Here is a 19,339-nt window from a genome sequence, read left to right on the forward strand (position 1 = left end):
CGTTCACCTCCGGTGCTTGGGATCTCTGGTTCGATCCCAGCTCGCGCCGTGTGGACTTTGTGGTGGACAAACACCGTGCTCGTGGGTTTTCTCGGGGTTCTCCCGTTTCCTCCCACTTTCTTCATTCCACCATTTCACTCATCTCTCATTATCACCGTCTCCTTTAGCCTAACCGGCATAACCGTGGGACGTAAAACTTAAAGATTTCATTTCATTTTTGAATTTGTGGATTTAAGCGGCATCTTCTGTTCATCTCAGCGACCCCAAAAAGTATGGATTCGGCGGCCATTTTCGATCAGTTATATATAGGTTGGTTGCATACCTTTCACAGTATTATTATTATTATTATTATTATTATTATTATTATTATTATTATTATTATTATTATTATTATTAATAATAATAATAATAATAATAATAATAATAATAATAATAATAATAATAATAATAATGAACACAATATATAGCACAATTAGCTCCCGTTGTTCAGACTTGAAACCCTACACTTTTGAGTAGAACAGCATTTTCATAAAAAAGAATTTAAATATAAGCACGTACACAGGAATTTATTTCGGAAGGGTCAAAAGTATTTGGGGAGGTTCAAATTCAATTTGAGGATAAATTATATTAAAATTTGAAAAATTGCCTCTAGAATTAGACTAAATTTGCACAAAAATCGGGATTTCGGCAGGTTCAGACTCCCAAATCCCACCCCCTGCGTACGTCCCTCTTGAAATATCTACGTTTTATAGCCTATTCCAAACAGCAACGTAAATTACGAAAAGAGAGCATAACATTTCAAGACATGGTTCAGAGGATAAGAAATGTACTCACACGGTTCTTGGCAATTTAAAAAAAACGACTATATGTACGAGTATATATTTTTTTCATATCTGCAGATAACTACTCGACGTTCCTTTACACACTACACACTTATACGTACGTGTAAGATTCCATTAAAATGTTCATAATTCGGAAATATTTACAGCTTTCTTGTCTGCTACACCACACAACAAATCACACGACCAACTAAATGAAAGATTACTTAAATTGCTGAAAATCCATCCCACGACGTTTTAGTGTCCCCGAAACCGAAGTCGCTTGCAAAATGTCCAGATTCACAGGATCAGTGGTCAAAGTGAGATGGTATGCGGTGGTATGCCACGCCGCCTCTGGTTTGTCAATGATGAACACATACCGTCTCTGGTTTTCCAGTGATCAAGACATACCGTCACTGGAAAATAGATGCTAATTTACCTTTAATAAATCCATTTTTATGCACAGTAATTGACGAATAGATTTGCTCGTTAAAGATTTAATTTCTTATTTAGAAACGATTTCTACGTTGCCAACACAGACATTTTTGTTATTTTTCCTACCTTTTGTTTTTAAAATGAGATGTCTAGAAAGAAGTTCACCCCTTGTTCCGACGCAGGAACTCGTGTTGGTTGTATTGGTTGCAGATAAGGGTCCCATGACAGAAATTAGTGAATTATGGATCCAATTCAAACAAAAAGTAGTGTATTGCGGCGACTCGCTTAAACTAACATCGGAAAGTATTGTTATGAGTTCGCCGGGACTTCTTTTGTTACTATAATGATACAGTAGTACTTAACTGAGTCCGATATTTAAGAAGGAAAGAATATAGTTTATGCAATCAAAAATTCTGTTGTTTTCATTAAAAGTATTTTTGCTTCTTTCTAATAATTGCATAACACTTTGAATACGTGTGCGGTGATTGGGTGTGTGTTTGTGAGTGTATCGCTAATATTTATATCTTTGTGGCGATTGCTTTTAGATAATTCAATTTGATATTGTTAGTTAATGGAAGTTAAATATTTTCAGTATGAAGTTTTTATTAAAATTAAAAAGCAACTCTCTTACATGCTTTTCCAATAAATTCATTTACCAGAAAGTTAATCCTCATAGCATGAATTTCGATGAATTTCCTGATTATCTTACTAGAGCACAATGGGAGGCCAAATTTCATTCCGGGGGTCTGAGAACCCCTCAGTCGAGTGGGGGTCTGGGAGTTGTCCTGTAAGAAATTGTTTTGAAAATGTTCCTATAAAAACTCAGTTTTTGAGCATTTTCTTGTATAATTCTCTATAATAAAACACAAGGGGATATTTTTTTATTTTTCCCAGAAAGCTGGGGGCGAGGAGTAAAGCCTCTCCATGCTCCCTTTCCCCGTAACTAAGAAGCTCTCCCATGGTTTCAAAAAGGAAAAATGAAATCTTTAAGTTTTACGTCCCACAGTTATGCTGGTTGGCTAAAGGATACGGTGATGATTAGAAATGAATGAAATGGCGAAATGAAGAAAGTAGGAATAAACGGGAGAACCCCGAGAAAACCCACGAGCACGGTGTTTGTCCACCACAAAGTTCGCACGGCGCGAGCAGGGATCGAACCAGGGACCCCAAGCACCGGACGTGAACGCTCTACCACTTTTTTTAAAAGTTACCTGACTCACCGAACGTGCCTCAGTAACTTACTTGAACTACTTATTACTAATTTTACTTGCTTTACTCGTTTAACTTGCTTTTTTCAATTACCTAGAACGACAGGGACACGAACACAGAAATATCGAGGACAGTTAAAATCACAAAGACTCTCCCACCGGGAATCGAATCTGGAACCCCGTACACCAAAGGCGCACGTATTAGCCACTAGACCAGCGAGAAGGGCACTGCCACTGAGCCACCGCGCCCCCTCCCATGGTTTCGAGTCATTATGTAAATAGAAATGCAATATTTTAGGCATTATACCCTCACTGTATTTCAATATTTAGATAGCCGGTATGTCGAGTCAAAATTGTAGTAAAACATACCAGCTCTGCTTTATTCCCACTTCGAACACTGCACAATGGTCGAACTTCAATCTTTTCCACCTGTAATTCAGTATAAACTCAAGAGTGCAACGAGTTAAGTTGCTTCTCAATGCGAAAAAGAAAACTAAGTTTTTAGACACAAAGCTTGGTTTACTAAATTGCTTTTCTCAACGTGTCCAAGGTCCAAGTTTTGTTCAGTGAGAGCGAACATTGATGGCAGTTTATGAATAAAGACTTATAACAATAATGGTCTTATTAGGAAATAATAGCATTAGAATTTGATTTGATTAGCATTGAAATTTAAATTAATATTGTAACTTACATAGAGAGACAACGATACATTACATGAGTGTAGTATTGGTTTGTACATCACAGAGGAAGCTCTTGACTTGTTTCATCACCAAGCGGTAAGTCCATTCAGAAGTCTTAAAGAAAGCATATGCCATGTTTAGTGAAAGTTTGCTCATTTTAAAAGGAAACTATCATTAAACATGTTCTAATCGTATAGGATGAATTAAATTCCTTGCCCGTGACTCTTTTCAACCCCAAACAACATACACACCATTGACAAGCTTCAGAGTAACCGCATTATTATTATATATTTTGTTTATTTTCCGGCAAATTATCCTGGAGGATTTTGCCCAACAATACACCCCATTGGTAAGACTAAAAAAGTACAAAGTATGTTTCGTAGAATATATATATATATATATATATATATATATATATATATATATATATATATATATATATATATATATATATATATATTCGAAAGTTGTTGTAAAACATGTTTTTCTTCTTAAAACAATTTAGATGAATTCATGCTCCTGTTTCTGACTGATTTTAACCCCAAATAATAGAACTAATTGTAAATGAAAGTCAAACTATATTTCATCAATATTGAAGGATTTTTACGTAATTTATTGTGAAATATATTTTCTTAAGATATATGTTAATTTGCCCCAACTCTACAGAACAGCAATGATGCGGAAATCTTGAAAGTAATATATGCTGTACTGCTTTGAAATATTTTTTAAATGAAAATTAACGTGGAAAATTACTTTATCACGAAACACAACGTATATGAGCAAACTTTCAAATTGATGTGTTATAGCCTTAAGCAATAAGCTTATTTCCTTACCCTGAAAGAAATCACACCCAAGTTTCATGACAGGCGGACAGATGGAGAGACAGACACACAAATGAATGTTGAATCGAATTGTAGAGGAACACTTACGATCGTTTCAACAACCGTAGTTGCGCTTCCCGCTAGTCTAGTGGCTGGCGAATGCGTCTTTGGTGCACGTGATCTCGGGTTCGATCTCCGGTAGAGGAGCTTTAGAATTTGAATGCATTACACTGGTTCGAATTTTACCTTAACCTGTAGATCCACGTCTCGTATATTCTTGGTGTTGAAAAGGAATCCTAAACTATCACAAATAGACAAATAGATAGATAAATAAATAAGAGCAGTTATTATATAATCACTTAGGCTAATAATTAATTTTATCTCTGTGTATTTAAAATTCTCGTGGATAAATGAGTAAATACCCTATTAGCATTCTTTATCTCCTATCCCTCAGCTGTAATATTTACTTGAGGAATGTTGTGATAAACTTCGTTAAATCCACTTTGACAAATTTTAGAGAGAAAGAAAAACTCAAAATTGCTAAGGGACAAAATAATATTTTTGAACAACAGTGATAATACGGATAAATGCGTTATAAGAGCGTGTATTAAATGTCACTTTTGCATGCCGTTTGAACTTTAATGGCCTGAGAAAATTAACATGTTGTGTTGGACTTAACAGGTTTTAGCCGACGATAACTTAAAACACGTTGAAAATTCTTTGAAATAATACTTTTTCTTCATTTTGTTTCGATTGTTAAAGTTCTGTTCCCTAAGATCATGTAAATTGGGTTTATAAACGTACTTCCATTTTAAACGTCATGGCTTTTCTCAAAAACGTACAATGTATTCAAATACTCAGGACATTCGTTGCCAGAATGTTGATCTAAATTGGAACTCGGTCTTGAAGCAGCTTCATTAAAAATGACTGAGCTATAATGCTCCAATAATTGGTCGGAGGTCCAAGTAGATGAAAAATGCTTGTTAAGAAGATAATCAACTACGGAATTAAAGAAGTTTAGCATAATAGGCCAGTATTGACGCCATTTTTCATTTAGATTTAATGGAAGTTGACAATACCGTTTTAGCTGTAGATAGCAGGCACATCACAGTTCGTTTTAACGTAAAAAACGAAAAAGTATTTTCAGAGAAAAGTGAACTTAATGAGGTTTAGAATAAAAGTGAAAACAGTTTTTTTTTGGGGGGGGGAATGGTGCTCGTTTGGATATATTATTCTATGCATTCTGATTGGCTGTAAAGGCAAGCATTAGAATTTAAACAAATGAGTTTCGTTTCACAGTTATAAAACTACGGTAGACTTCTAAACTATGCGAATTCAAGATGGAAAACAGATCTATAAATCCGGGCAAGAGGGAATAGAGAGGGATAAAGCATACTAATCAGATTCTGGCTATATCTTACAATTGTTTTCTGAATCTATTCCCAAAATCTGCTTGTCGCTATGTACTACCGTTTCCGTTCTATAGCGAACCAAGTTGAAACAGGGTACTTTCGACGTCTACCACACTCTGTTTCGATAGAGGATTAATGGAGGAGGTAGAACCTATTCTTGAAGCACTGAATCGGTTTCAAAAGACCACTTTTCTATAGCTCTTGCCGTTTTCCTCTATGAAGATCAATATTGTAACTGGGAATCCTATTAAATTTCCACGACTTCCGAGTTTGGTAGTCTGTTGTGGCTGGAGATGGTAACTTTCCTTGAGACGCTGAATCGATTCCAAATAAACGTTGGTTGCTATTTGTTATATTTTCTGTTATATGGCTATTACCGTTAAAACCGGAATTAGTAGTAAACTTTTGCCACTTCCGGTTTTAGTAGAAGAATACGAGTAGAAGAATCATTCCTTAACACATTGGATCGATTCCGAGAAAACGCTTGTCGCAACCTATTGTTGTTTATTCCGTATGGCGATCAACGTTGAAATCGAAAGTACTAGTAAATTTTTACCACTTCATGTTTTAATAGAGTAGTGCGGGTCGATATGGTACTCTTTCTAGGAACGCTGAATTAATTCCAAAGAAAAAAATCACTCGCCACTGTCTATTATAGTTTGTGTTCTATTGCTATTAACGTTCAAACCGGAAACAGTTGATTTCTACCAGTTATGGTTTCTATAGAGGGTTAACAGAGGAGATGAAATATATTCTTCGGGCACTGAAACCATTCCAAGTAGACTACTTGCCACTATCTATCACAGTTTTGGCTCTGATGCCTCTCGACAAACGGATGAACGGACATAGCCGCTCTGTAAGACTTCTGACACTTATGCATAACATAGTTTGGAAGTCTAATAAGTAGAGGAAATTAGCAGGTACTACCATTTCTTGATCACAATACCTTCCAAATCCATAAAATATACTCTTGTTTCAGTCGTCAAATCGAATTAATTGAAAAAAATATATTATAAATACCAAAATAAAGAAGCATCTGAAAAAACGTCAATTAAAACACTTCAGAGAAATGTTCCAAAAGTGTCCACTGTTGCATACCGCCGAACAAAGTACTACCTCAGAACAACATTGAATAAGTGAGTTTTAGGATTTATTTACGATTTTCTTTACCCATTTGAGCTTATGTTATATATTTATTTCTTTACAGACGTGGTGGAGTTTCAGTTCATCAGTACTTTTACGCCTTCTGCTGGTACTGCCATTATTGGGGAAAGTAAAATGTAAGTATAATTTAAAATTTTAAATTTTATGGTACTTTCAGTAACGAATGGTCTAAAGGAACAAGGTAATATTTATGTAACTGCTTGTTATTTTATTTCATATAAATGACATTATGATCATACTAAACGTGTATAGTGAATATCCTAATATTGTTTCACGAATGTCCAACGAAAAGAACGGACATACTGTGGGCATCGATTGATACAGTGTGAACAACGTCTCAGACACTCATTATTATTATTATTATTATTATTATTATTATTATTATTATTATTATTATTATTATTATTATTATTATTATTATTATTATTATTATTATTATTATTTTGTAATACTTTGTGATTACTAGATCATCACAATCCCAAATTTTGTTCTTGTTCTTTGTATTTTAGTTATTTTAAAAATTATAAAATAGGACAAATTTGTGGAGAAGTCCTTTAGATCACAGGATAGTTTGTGCCACTACTTTCTATACGCCTATCGTTGAAAGAACAAACCTCATATAGTTTTGTTGCTGCTCCCTCGAAGTCTGCACTCCTCAGCAATTTCCACTTTTGCAATGTGGATTGAATCAACATTACAGTTTATTAAGATGAAAGTGTGGCTTACGAGCTTCTCGAATTAAGAAGTTCCCAATGTTTGCTGAACTTGGCAGGCGTTTTGGTATTAGGTAATAATAACTCCTGTGTATGATGTAGTTTCCTTTTGTCTACTAACAAAAAATCGTATGGAAATCAATTGTGTTATTGGTAAAAAGCCCTCAAAAATTTGATTTTCTTCCGTTTTATTTTCTCAGACTATTCAACGTTGAAAACAAGTGAAAACAGTTACACAGTGCATGTTTTTTTCTTTGTTTTTTTTAGTTACTTTACCCAATATGACCTCCATAGCATTACTCTAGATTCGAAAGTAAGATCAGATTTACTTGAATCTAACCTTTTCGATGATCTAGACTTAATAGCACGTAATTTTGAGTTTAATCTAGAACTAATATCATGCATCGTGTTACGATCAAAGTGTTTTATGAGAAACATTAAACATAATTAATATTTTATTCTTAAACGTGAATTAAGTGTCAATTTATTTTAAAATTTTCATTAAAAAAAATGCGTGTCATAGAAATGATAGATGCTTCTGTGTGTGCCGGAAAAACTTCAAAATTGATTGAATATATCCCTGGATCCAATAATAATATATGTATCATACTTGAAAAACATACAAGTTTTGCATCTCATAAAATAAGCTGGAGTTTTCTTTAGATTAGATTTATCTCCGAAAGAAGAAAGTCTTGTTTTGGACTTAAGTATATATTTTGTTCGCATTCCAAAAGACCGTTTCGTCAACTAAGCTGTACGACTGAAGACGAAAATGCTCAAAAACAAAGTTACTTTTTGTTACGAGTTCAGATTATAGTAGAAGGTTGCTCACGAATATGAAACATAAATTTGCATAAAGGTATACGACATATTTTTTTTTCTCAGTTATATCAGTTATTTTGTAGTATGACAAATTGCGATGCAAATTACGTAAATTATTTGAAGCTTTTTATTATTATTATTCTGCACAGGACCAGAATAAAATACTTCCGTCGAAGTACTGTTATCCTTCACCTGTCATTATTCTAGATCAGTTTACTCATGTCAACATATAGCTCATCAGTCAAAATGAAAGAAAACCTTTGAGCGAACTAGTAATCTTTTGATTACTAAATAACTTGCTCTAAAATGACCATCTTCCTCTTTCGTTTTCCGGAATCAGCTAATTGCCTGGACGGTCCTATGCTGGTGGACAATGAATCTCAAAACGAGGTCAGTAAAAGCGCGCCACCCATACCATTCAACGGAAGTGAAATTCCTGTTTCCCCTTAAAATAAGGTCCTTTACTTGCCAAACGTACTTCAGAATTAACTTCCTGATCTCTGTAGTAGATTCCATGAGTAACGTTTGCTAAAATGAAACTAGAAAACTATTAATACCGTACTAAATTGTGTTTACGAATACTTTAACAAATAGCATCGTAAATCACTGCAAAATTTGGAAGTAAACTTACAGAATAGCTTCCTGAATTTATTGTATATCGTAATGAAATAACTGATACCAATTCTTCACCATTCTGTGTAGTTAAAAACTAGCTTGAAGTGATTTCCATGTATCAATTCTTTTCTTTTCATTTTACGGGCCATTGCAAAAGAACGTTACGATTAGTACTTATTGTATTTTACTTATTCTGATATGTATTGAAGTGTTTGATATATCTAGGTCAGATGAGTAAAAATCCTAAATATATTGGATGGGTAAAGAACAGAATTAGCAAGAAATTAGATTGGAAAATAATCTTATGTCATATAAAGAGCTATCACAACCAAGCTTTTGTTTCAACAATAATGAGACTTTATATTTCTTGAACCATCAAAATCCGATTAGTTAGTTTCAGAATTGTAGCCCAGTTATTTTCCATTGTTTAATTTCTTCTGACGATTAACTCCTTCCTTTGATATAGCCTTACATGTTTCTTCACTGCAAACTTAACTTGGTTAAGGAAGATTGGGATTATCAACACCCTGACGGAATACATAACTGTGATGTCATACTACATTCAGACTGTGAGCGCGGGATGCAAGGTCATTGGTACTTAGACCGAATGTAGTAAGCTATATTGATTCAGGAAAAAATCTAGATCATTCTACAAGGAAAAGATTGTAATTGACTTCCGTTATTTTCTGAGGAATTTTTATCGAAAAAGAATAGGGCAACGTATGTATGAGTTTAATTTCATTTTCTACAATCATGTTTCTGTGATGTTCTATAAAACGATATCTCAAAACCTACTTGTTTACAATAATACGGTCATAGTTGAAGACATCCAATACCTCCATGCTTTATTAGCATATAAAATAATATCTGTAAAAATTTCCCAATATCTCAGCTTAAGGGATTGATTCGCATTGAATAACATTCTTTTAATCATGAAGATTCTCTTCAATGAAAAACAACTTTCCACACAACTTGCTGGAAATCTATAATATGCGTAATAAATTTTAACTTCGTCGTCTAATTGTTTCAAATTTTTCTGGCTTTCTTAAGTTCGTGTCTCACTTTCATGTGATTATGCTCACAAATTGTGTAGTTATGTGAGCGCTTTATGAACGTACTGCCAGGGACTTGCGTCATAAAACTGTAGTCGAATCTTAGCCGACGGAACACATCCAGATTACGTACTCCTTGATCCTGGCTTATGAATAAGTTAGTCAATCCCCCCACGCAAAATATATAAACCATCCAGACATCTCATTCTTTTCGTGTCTGCCACTTTTTATTTTATTTTATATTTTATTTATTCTCGTAACTTGTTACCTCAAGCTCATGATATAATTATCACATGCTGAGCCTATTCTTACCTTCCTGATATTTCTCTATATATTTGAAATGTTTCCCTACCCAGGTTCTTACATATCTTTTTGTTTGACCCATACTTTTTTTTAAATTTTTGGCGCTTCTTTATTTATTAAATGTAATGTGTTTCAAAATTTAATTTACAGTTTTAAAACTCGTTATGCAGCTCGAAGACATGCCTAAAAAAGTGCCCACTGCATTTTTCATTTTCTTCATTTCATATTGGCTCCAAGCCCGATTTTTGACTTTGTAACAGTCTTTCGGAGATAACCTAATCTAAGTTAACGTCAAATCAATAACCAAAAAAAATGTTCACTTTCCAGAAAAAATGGCTTTGTACCAAATTATCCTGGTACACGATTCTCTGGCTTTTAGTACTTTTGTAAGTAGCTCTTCTAACACAGAAACATAATATGTATTTGGTGTCAAAGTTAGCATATTGAACTTGAAAAATACGATAGACCTACATGGTGACACACATCATGCAACAAATACTTGAATTTCCAGAGAGTGCAATTAACTTTTCTGCAAAATGAAAGTTTTTTTTAGTAAAAAGAAAAGCAAAATAATTTGTTTTAAATTTAAAAAGGTGTTTTTTTCATTGCATCTTAAATTCCATGAACATCGTAAATTTTAGATATATTAGAAAAATAATAATTATCGAAGCTGTACTAATTTGTGTTAGTAGAATATGTTCAGTATGTGATTATACACGTACACTCATACACGCATAACACAATGTGTATATGTATAATGTGATCTTGCTACATATTTGCATCCAATAAACTAATACATAGAAAATTTGACGTTTTCTTAAGCAAATTGCATATAGTATTAATAAACTGGCTTTCTTTTCTGAAGCCTGACAATTCTACTAAAATACTGTTCATCTTAGATTGTTTACATCTTAATAGGTACTTACGACGTCACAAAGGATCCCCAATGAATTAGAAGTGATTTGTAAAAGGCATAACTTACCCATTTCAGAAGGAAAAATTAACCCCACGCCTTCGTACGAAAAGAGCATGCAAACGCTTCTTGAATAAACAATAAAAAATAAATGTTGGGTCGATCTTAATAAAGAATGTCATAAAATGTCACTTAAATTTTAAACAAAAATCACGGTTTAGAAGGTTTTAAACTGTAAAGACAGCGTCACAAATAATTGATTTTCAAGTAGATAATTGATTTACTCCCAAGGACCCAGTAACCTTCTCACAATGAACAGAAATCGCTCTCAGTTCATACGTGTTTAGCAGAGAAAATATTTCCTACAATTTCAAAATAAATTTTCAATAGATCCTTTGAACTATTTTTGTGTTTTCGAGCAACTTCGGTCAGAACTAGTGTCTGCAGGATTACAGTCAAACAACTATTTGATTTTTCCTCAAGAGATTCATAAACCATCTTGATTGGTTAGTTCTATCTACGTTTTCAGTATTTAGTTATAATATTTGTTCTAAGGCCTCAGGCCTCTATGTAAACACATGCCCCAGCATTATTTTTTTTCCTTTACAGAAGACATTTTCCTCATTATCCAAGTAATTCGAATACTGAGTACAGTATTTCTATATTAGCCTATATTTACATTTGTAATTAATGTATGTACCCTGGTATATAGTGTACAATTTCTATATGAGCTGTGAGTAATCTAAATTTGTGTAAGATCTCTGTAACGAACACCTCTTACTTAGCACAAATATTCATATTTCACCAGTGCCCGTTATTTAGAGGTTTCACTGCATAACGCTACACATCTCTTGCATGCAAACAATATGTCACGCTCAGCTTAGGCTTCTTGGTTTAACAACTCCTATGATAAACACTGACGTGCATCTGCATTACGTAATATTTCTCCATTCATGGGTTAATTTATTTCTTTTGGTACTAAATATGTTGGCACTGTTTACAAATACCCTCAGCTTGTATTTGTCACCTCTTGTTAATGATCAACATTAGTATCCATACAGTACAACGGGATACTATACGCTCGTTAATTTGCAATTTTAACTTCCTTGATTGTATTAATTCTACCTTATTACATTTGTAATTATGAAAAATATTTTCAGGATTTTTTCTGCTTCTCTTTAATTTGTTACACTTTTGTTTATGCTAAATAATAGATTCAAGAAGATTGTGTGGTATGCATTATGATATTATTATCTTATATTAATGTAATATTTACAAAACATGATTTGCAATAAGAGACTCCATGGTGCTTTACAACAAAAGAAATGGCGCATGAACCTGTACTTCATACCAAATCTTCATTCCCGGATATGTAAAAGTAATAATTAAAAATAAAAAACTAAAACTAAAAATATATAAAAATAAAAATAAATAATACCCTCTTGACATACAAACTGAGCAACATGTGTTAAGGATGGTATCGCTGTAATATTTAATCAATATAAACTTACATATTTACATTTACGACAGTAACAAGACCATGGTTAGCGTACGTGGCTTATGCGCGTGGGACTCCGGATTCGATTTCCAGTGGTAGCTCATGTGTTCCGAATTCCACGTTAGGGTGTAGGTTCCATCTCATATAGCCTTGCTGCTGAAAGAGAAGCTAAATTTAAAAATCAAGGTTCAATAACAAGACTTATATTTTTTTTATTTTTATTATTTGTCCAGAGACAATACAATACAATAATGACACTATAAAGAGCCATAGTAGGTTGATCGATTTGTAGTTTAATGTCCATTTTCTGTACTGTATTATACGAGGTGTAGGCTAGGTTCCAACGTGAGATCAAGAATATATTAGTTCCCGTCGAGAATCGGAACAGAATCTCGTACTCCGAAGGCACGTTTACTAACATGTACAAGGGAGTCACATACCTAAAGTAATGAAAGAATACTCATACCGAGGTTATTCCCTAGGCACATTTAGGCATATTATTATTGCTTTAGGCTAACTAGAGCAAATCGACAGATCGTGAATTGAGTCTCGTCTTATTTCCCTTTTCTGGCCAAGTAGCTAAAGTGCTCATTTTCAAACCACGTGATCTTACTTCAATTCCCAATGCAGTTTTACCTCAGATACAAATTCCAGTAGTGCTCAGATCCGACTTTAAGCAGTAACTCAACCTCCTGGAGCCTCGTTACTGAAAAAAAAAACACGAAGTTCAAATAATTAAAGTAACCTAGCCCTTCTCACCATAATTGTTTTTACTAACGTTACATTCGTGATTCTCAACTTCTTAGCCTATACAGCATATAAGCATAAAACTCAATAAACCAAAAAATAAAGATATTGGATAATCATATGATTTTCATTTTCTGGCAACCCTGCAAAAAATATAGAAGACTGATTTGCGTACTCTTGCATTTTTTTTTTTCTTTTTAATAAGGAGGTAGCTATATGACTCTGTAAGGGAAAAGTCTCTCCCAGAACTGTACTTCGACAGGGATGTGATAATCCTTCGACAAAAGAAGTACTTTGAATTTACACAGTTTTGTGTGATCGTGTTCAATCTGTTTGTATCCAAGATTCTAAAAGTGTGTAAATTAATGAATAGAAACCAACTTTCACTCGGAGACCGACAATAACTTATAGTACTCTTACATTTGGTATAAAAACTTGATAACACTAAAACTTACTTTTTTATCAAATAGCGCTGTCTGACGGGAAAAAATGAAGAATTTAGTTTAACGTAGCAAGGCTCACAAAGAAATATGATAGAAGTGTCATATGTACACCACGTGAAGGAATTTGGTTTGCATGGTGTGATATTTCCTTAATTATTATTTAAACTGGATGTTGTAACAGATTTATACCACTTCTGGTTTTAGTAGCGACTTAAGAATGGGAATGTATTGTTGAGACGCTTAATCGATTACAGCAAACTGTAATTCGTAGTGGATTTCTAGGCCTACCATTTCCTGTTTTAGTAGAGACTTAAGGATTGAAATGAAATATGTTCCTCAGACCCTTAATCGGTTGCGGGAAACTGCTTCTCTATATCTATTGACATCTGCACTCCATAGCGATCGACGTTAAAACCGGAAGTGATTGATTTCTGCCACTTTCGGTTTGAGTAGAAGGTTAAGAGAGAATGTGATACCTATTCGTAGAACGCTAGATCGATTCCAATAAACTGCTTCTCATTATCTGTTATTGTTTCTGCTCTATGTAAATTAATATTGAAACCGGAGGTTGCAATGGAGTTTTACCACTTCCGGTTTTAGTAGAGCAGTGGTGATGTTTTTTATGTTACTGCGTTTACCGCCGGTTAACAAAACTTAAAACATAATTTATTATGAAAATTCCTAAAAATACAACTTAAAAATATCATTTTTGCTTTCACGATGTCCTCTGTGCTTCAGCCCAAGAAATCTTATCACCTTCTAGCGGATATAAAAAAAATATTCAAGTTATCACTACTGCAGGACGAGCAACCACTGTATCGTATCAACGCACGAGTCACGGAGGTGAATTGAGGAGATACAACACGTCCTAAATAGCAGGCGAGTTGACCGTTATGTGTCTATGAGAACCTTCAAACCTTCTGCTCAAATATACAGGGGGAAAACTTCCCTTCCTGCAGAGGGGGAAACGGCTATAAGTGGTCATCTGGAAAAGATTTGGGGCCCAATTTCGTTTGCATAACAGTTTGCATCAATGCAACTACGTAAAAACCAATTGCTTCCGTCAACACAAAATTTAGTATATTTTGTCATATTCAGTAGTTAAATTTCTCGAGAACCTGTTTTCAAAAATGGAAAAAATATAATACTTAAATTGCAATATGTTGTGCTTCCCATATATTATTTTGATACTACTTTGGTCCATTTTCTGAACACTACCCTCCAAAATAGAACAAATAGGTACAGTGTGGTGAAACGAAACAAATGATTGATTTGATTTGCGTATTACATCAGCAACGATATAAGACGAGGCTTACGTTTAAAATTGGATCTAACCACTGTAGTGCTTTCGATCTGGGTCTTGATGAACCAACAGTACGTACTCTGACTACTAGGCAGAAGGAAACAAAAAAGAAAGAAAGAAAGAAAAAGAAAGAAAAAAACGTAAAGTACAGGATAATATAGTCACTGTAACCTTGTGTTGCTTATTCATTCTGGTTGTAAAGCTCATTTTTATTAGTATATTCAAGTTCTAATGCCGAATTCAAGCATTTCCGCGTTAGTATGGCTCTTCAAAATGTAACGTTAAATCTGAAATGTCAGCAGATGGGAGGAAAAAGAAAGATTTAAAGTATCCAAGGTCTATTTACGGAATATGTTACGAGAGGAATCCTACAAAAATATGTCATATTTACACTAAATAAAAATTCATTTTAAGTCAGTTTTGAGTTTTTTAATTTACAAAATAAAAAAATAAATAAATTGGGAAGAGAGACTCCAACGAGAAATGGTGTTGTAAACATTTTATTCTATATAAGCTCCGGTAAACACATTCAAAGTTTCAAGATACGCCACTATAGTAGAAAGTTAAGGATGGAGATATAATGTACTCATGAAACGCTTAACCAATTGCAGGAAACCCCATCTATCTATCTTATTACCGTTTTTGCTCTATAGTGATCAACGCTGAAACCAGAAGTGATTATTTTTTAACACTTTGGTTTGAGTTTCGTCTCCAAGAAAGCATCCGCTTCCTAACTTTGACACCTCTAGATTTTTACCAAATTTGGTGTTGATTCGTCCAGTAGCTCTTGAGATATTTTTGTCTCCCAAATAGTCAGATAATCAGGGTAAATGTATATACAAAGGAGTTTTGGAAAACCAAACTCCTTAATTATTGAAGTGAGGCAGCAGGAGGTCGTAAGAGAAAAAAAAATACGAGAAAACTGGCAGACATGTTGGCGTTGTTCGCCACAATCTCACGTACCCTGGGATCAAGTTAAGGACACTTTGCACTAAAACTGAGCCCAGTGCTTTTTAAAAACACTTTCCAGGGGGTCAACGTCTTCAAATACTTCCAACTGCTTCAACATGGACTCGCGTGATAAAAGTTGCATCTGGCCATCGAGAAGATTTTTTCTTTCTCAACACTGACTTAGCCTTCATGCCCCTTTAATTATAATCTCCTATGTCTCCTGAATTTTTCTATTTAACCTATAATCAATCTGAATTAATATTTCTATTTGAAAGGCTATTGCAACATTAACAATATACATTTTAACATTATTTTTCATTCAATTAAATGAGGAAAGTTCTTGTGTCTATTTCGAGTTATTTCTTGATCTGTTTCTCAGATGATTTGAGCTATACTAATCAAATTTTGTACGATGATAATAATCGTAATGCAATTGATTCTAAAGTTAGATCATGTGTGATTGATCTTGTCCTTGTAGAATAGTGATAAAAGTGAAAAAATCCACTATATTATTTTTTTATAGCATTGATTTCTTAAACCATTTGAAGTAGAATCGCCAACTTTTTACGTTGATGGTCATCATGGGTAGATGAGTCCAAAGCAAGATGTTTGTGATCGGTCACATCCAGCCAACAAACCTGTTTCATATCTTATCAGTATTAATACTCGTGATTTACCTAGTTCAAGATGGTATGTGCAACATTGGACAAGCTTTTCCATTTTAATAATTATTTTGTGAAGATGATTATAAAGAGTTATGTTATGATCGGTCATGTCCCTGAGGAGCAATAGCCGAAATACTCTCATACAATTAACATTAACAGATTGAAGAAATTTTCGAACAAGTTAATACGACACAAGCAAACTTTGCACTATGATAAAGGTGGAGTCTTCCCGTTTGGCCTATTTCCGTATCGCCTACAGACCTTCAAGCAACTTCTATCATTATCTCAATCTCATCTTATCTATAAGTAAAACGAGTATTCCCGTTTCGCCTACGCTCATTCGACGAGGGATATTTAGTATTGGATAGAACTTTTGAGTGTTTGAGGTGGGAGCGCAATATAAAGATAATGAAAATATTAATATATCGACTAAATGCAGTCATGCCATTTTCAATCAAGTTAAATCTATGGAAATTAATCAGTCTATGGAATAATAAATGAAACCAATTACCTTGGATTTTACAGAAAAGAAAATTCCAGAATTAACACTGCATAGTAATTCTATTATTGTCTAAAATTCTCATACCGTACTAATTAATAAATGTTGTAGTAAGTTTGGCTTCTCTACAGTGTTTCTAAGTTTCTATGCTTAAATTTCTCAACTTTATTTTTTAAATTTTTTTAAAGGTTACGATTAAGGTAAATTGAGTGCGTAAGGCCCCATAATATTTTTAAATGTGATTCAGCAACGTTCAAGTCCCGTCGTTGTTTACTATCACCATATTCACTTTAAACGTTATGCCTTTACTGAAGACTCATCCCGGCTCATCAACCTTATAAAACTGCTTCCTTCATTATGAGAAATTTGGTTAAAAAGATAATAATTTATCTAAAATAAGTTTAAAGAAATTCAGATTTGGAAAGTAATTAGCTCCCATTCGAGGTATTCCGTCCTTTAGTCCAGAGCCGCCTTAAATACTATCAAAGTAAAACAGCTATATCTCTTCATTCAAAGAAACTCGTACTCAATTTATTCAAACAGGAAGAACGAGAGAGAGAACTGACTCCGTTTACTACACCTCTGCTGCCTTTGGTTCGATACTCGTCCACCACTCTGGATATGAATCAAGCATTCAAAATTGAATTTAATAGCCAGCATTCATGCTATCCTGAGCCTTCTCTCCGGGCCTTAATTTTACTTTACTTGCAATATTACAAGTATTTTTGCACTCAGGCCAAAAAAAAAAAAAACTACAAAGTTATTCCCTCCCGCGACTAAGGCTGAAAAATTACATTAAGAAATTTTCCTAGGAGGGCAGGAAAGTACCGACCAGCCTTGTAAAGTTTGAGAAACTGATTTTGTATAGCTAGTCACTCGCCTTTTTAAATTGTTCGGTGAGCCCATAAAAACAGAACGTATATCGGTTTTGAAATGGTGACCTTTGGAATTATTAGTGGCACGGCACGTACTTGGATAGATTCACAGTTAATCACGTCAGAGCTGTTGCTGACGTTGAGAAATAAACTTGTTCATAAATATTTGTTAAAAAAAAAAAAAAGAATAGTTCAGACATTAAACATCCTTCGTCGAGTGAGTGTAGGCAAAACGGGAATAGGCCAAACGGGAATACCCATTTGGCCTATATCTAAGATGAGATTGAGATAACGATATATATTGCTGGAAGATCCGTAGGCGAAACGGGAATGAACCATAAAGGTCATAGTGTAGACTATTTCGAAGCATGACAGTTAAGATTGATTATGTACTTGAATAGTGGTGGTCGGAATTGCCCATTCACTTACCATTACCAGGTTGAATGCAATTTCTTCCTTTTTGTTCAAATTAGACAAGAGCGGTTTGGATTACATTGAGCAAACTTTACATGTGGATAGTGGTAAGTATTAATTCACTTGTTCAACTCAGTTTTGCATCTCCAATCCAAAATCTACATGGAACGTAGAAAGGATATCCCTCGTAAAAGTTTATGTTTAATGTAGATAATAGAAATGCGTAGAATACATATTATCTAGTGTAAGATTGAAATACATTTTAAAAAATAGAAATAACTTGCATCAATTACCCGCTTCGCTGGGTTAAACCAATAAAAAATTGTAATATGTTTCCGTTAGTCAGTCACTTTTACTATTACTAAAGTGCTCCTTGATATCGATCATTTTCGATAATTTTACCTAGGTGTATATACCCCCTTCCCTCCCCATGTTGCGCGACACGGCATCGGAAGTGTCACTGTTCATCTCAGCGACCCCGAAAACTATGAATTAGACACTATTGGTCATTTCTATCACTTGTATATCTTCCCCTCCAAAGCCCCAAGTTGCGGGCTGAATTTGGATTTAAACGGCATCAGAAGTGTCACTGTTCATCTCAGCGACTGGAAATGTATAGATTCGGCACTAATATCGGTCATTTTATATCATTTAATATATCTCCCCCAAGCGGCAGGGCTGAATTTGGATTTAAACAGCATCGGAATTGTCACTGTTCATCTTAGCGACCCCAAAAACTATAGATTCGGCACTAATATCGGTCATTTTCGATCATTTTTAAATGTCTCTCCCCTTCCCCCTCCCTTAGTTTACACCGTCAAAGTGATGTTACAGAAACTATTTCAGGTTCGAACTTCATCTAAGTTGAAAATTTGATCGAGATCGGTCAAGTGGTTCAAGAATGATGAAGTCACAAAGACAGTCAGATCGTACCAGTGGTTCAAGAGTTATTAAGTTTAATTTATTTTTTTGTATCTCCCCTTCCAGT

The 19,339-nt window shown here is 34.2% G+C and overlaps 1 protein-coding gene across 2 annotated transcripts in view; it reads left to right on the forward strand.

The window, feature by feature from the left end:
- Positions 1 to 19,339, forward strand: part of LOC145688107 (uncharacterized) — a 153,135-nt gene that overhangs the window by 47,278 nt on the left and 86,518 nt on the right. For both annotated transcript variants that reach the window (XM_081761853.1, XM_081761854.1), the window contains exon 2: positions 6,582 to 6,654. In XM_081761853.1, the coding sequence (XP_081617979.1) occupies positions 6,582 to 6,654 (73 nt within the window). The remainder of the gene's footprint in view (positions 1 to 6,581; positions 6,655 to 19,339) is intronic.

Source organism: Thermobia domestica, chromosome 6 (assembly GCF_964235325.1).
Source record: "Thermobia domestica chromosome 6, izTheDome1.hap1.1, whole genome shotgun sequence".
Taxonomy (NCBI): domain Eukaryota; kingdom Metazoa; phylum Arthropoda; class Insecta; order Zygentoma; family Lepismatidae; genus Thermobia; species Thermobia domestica.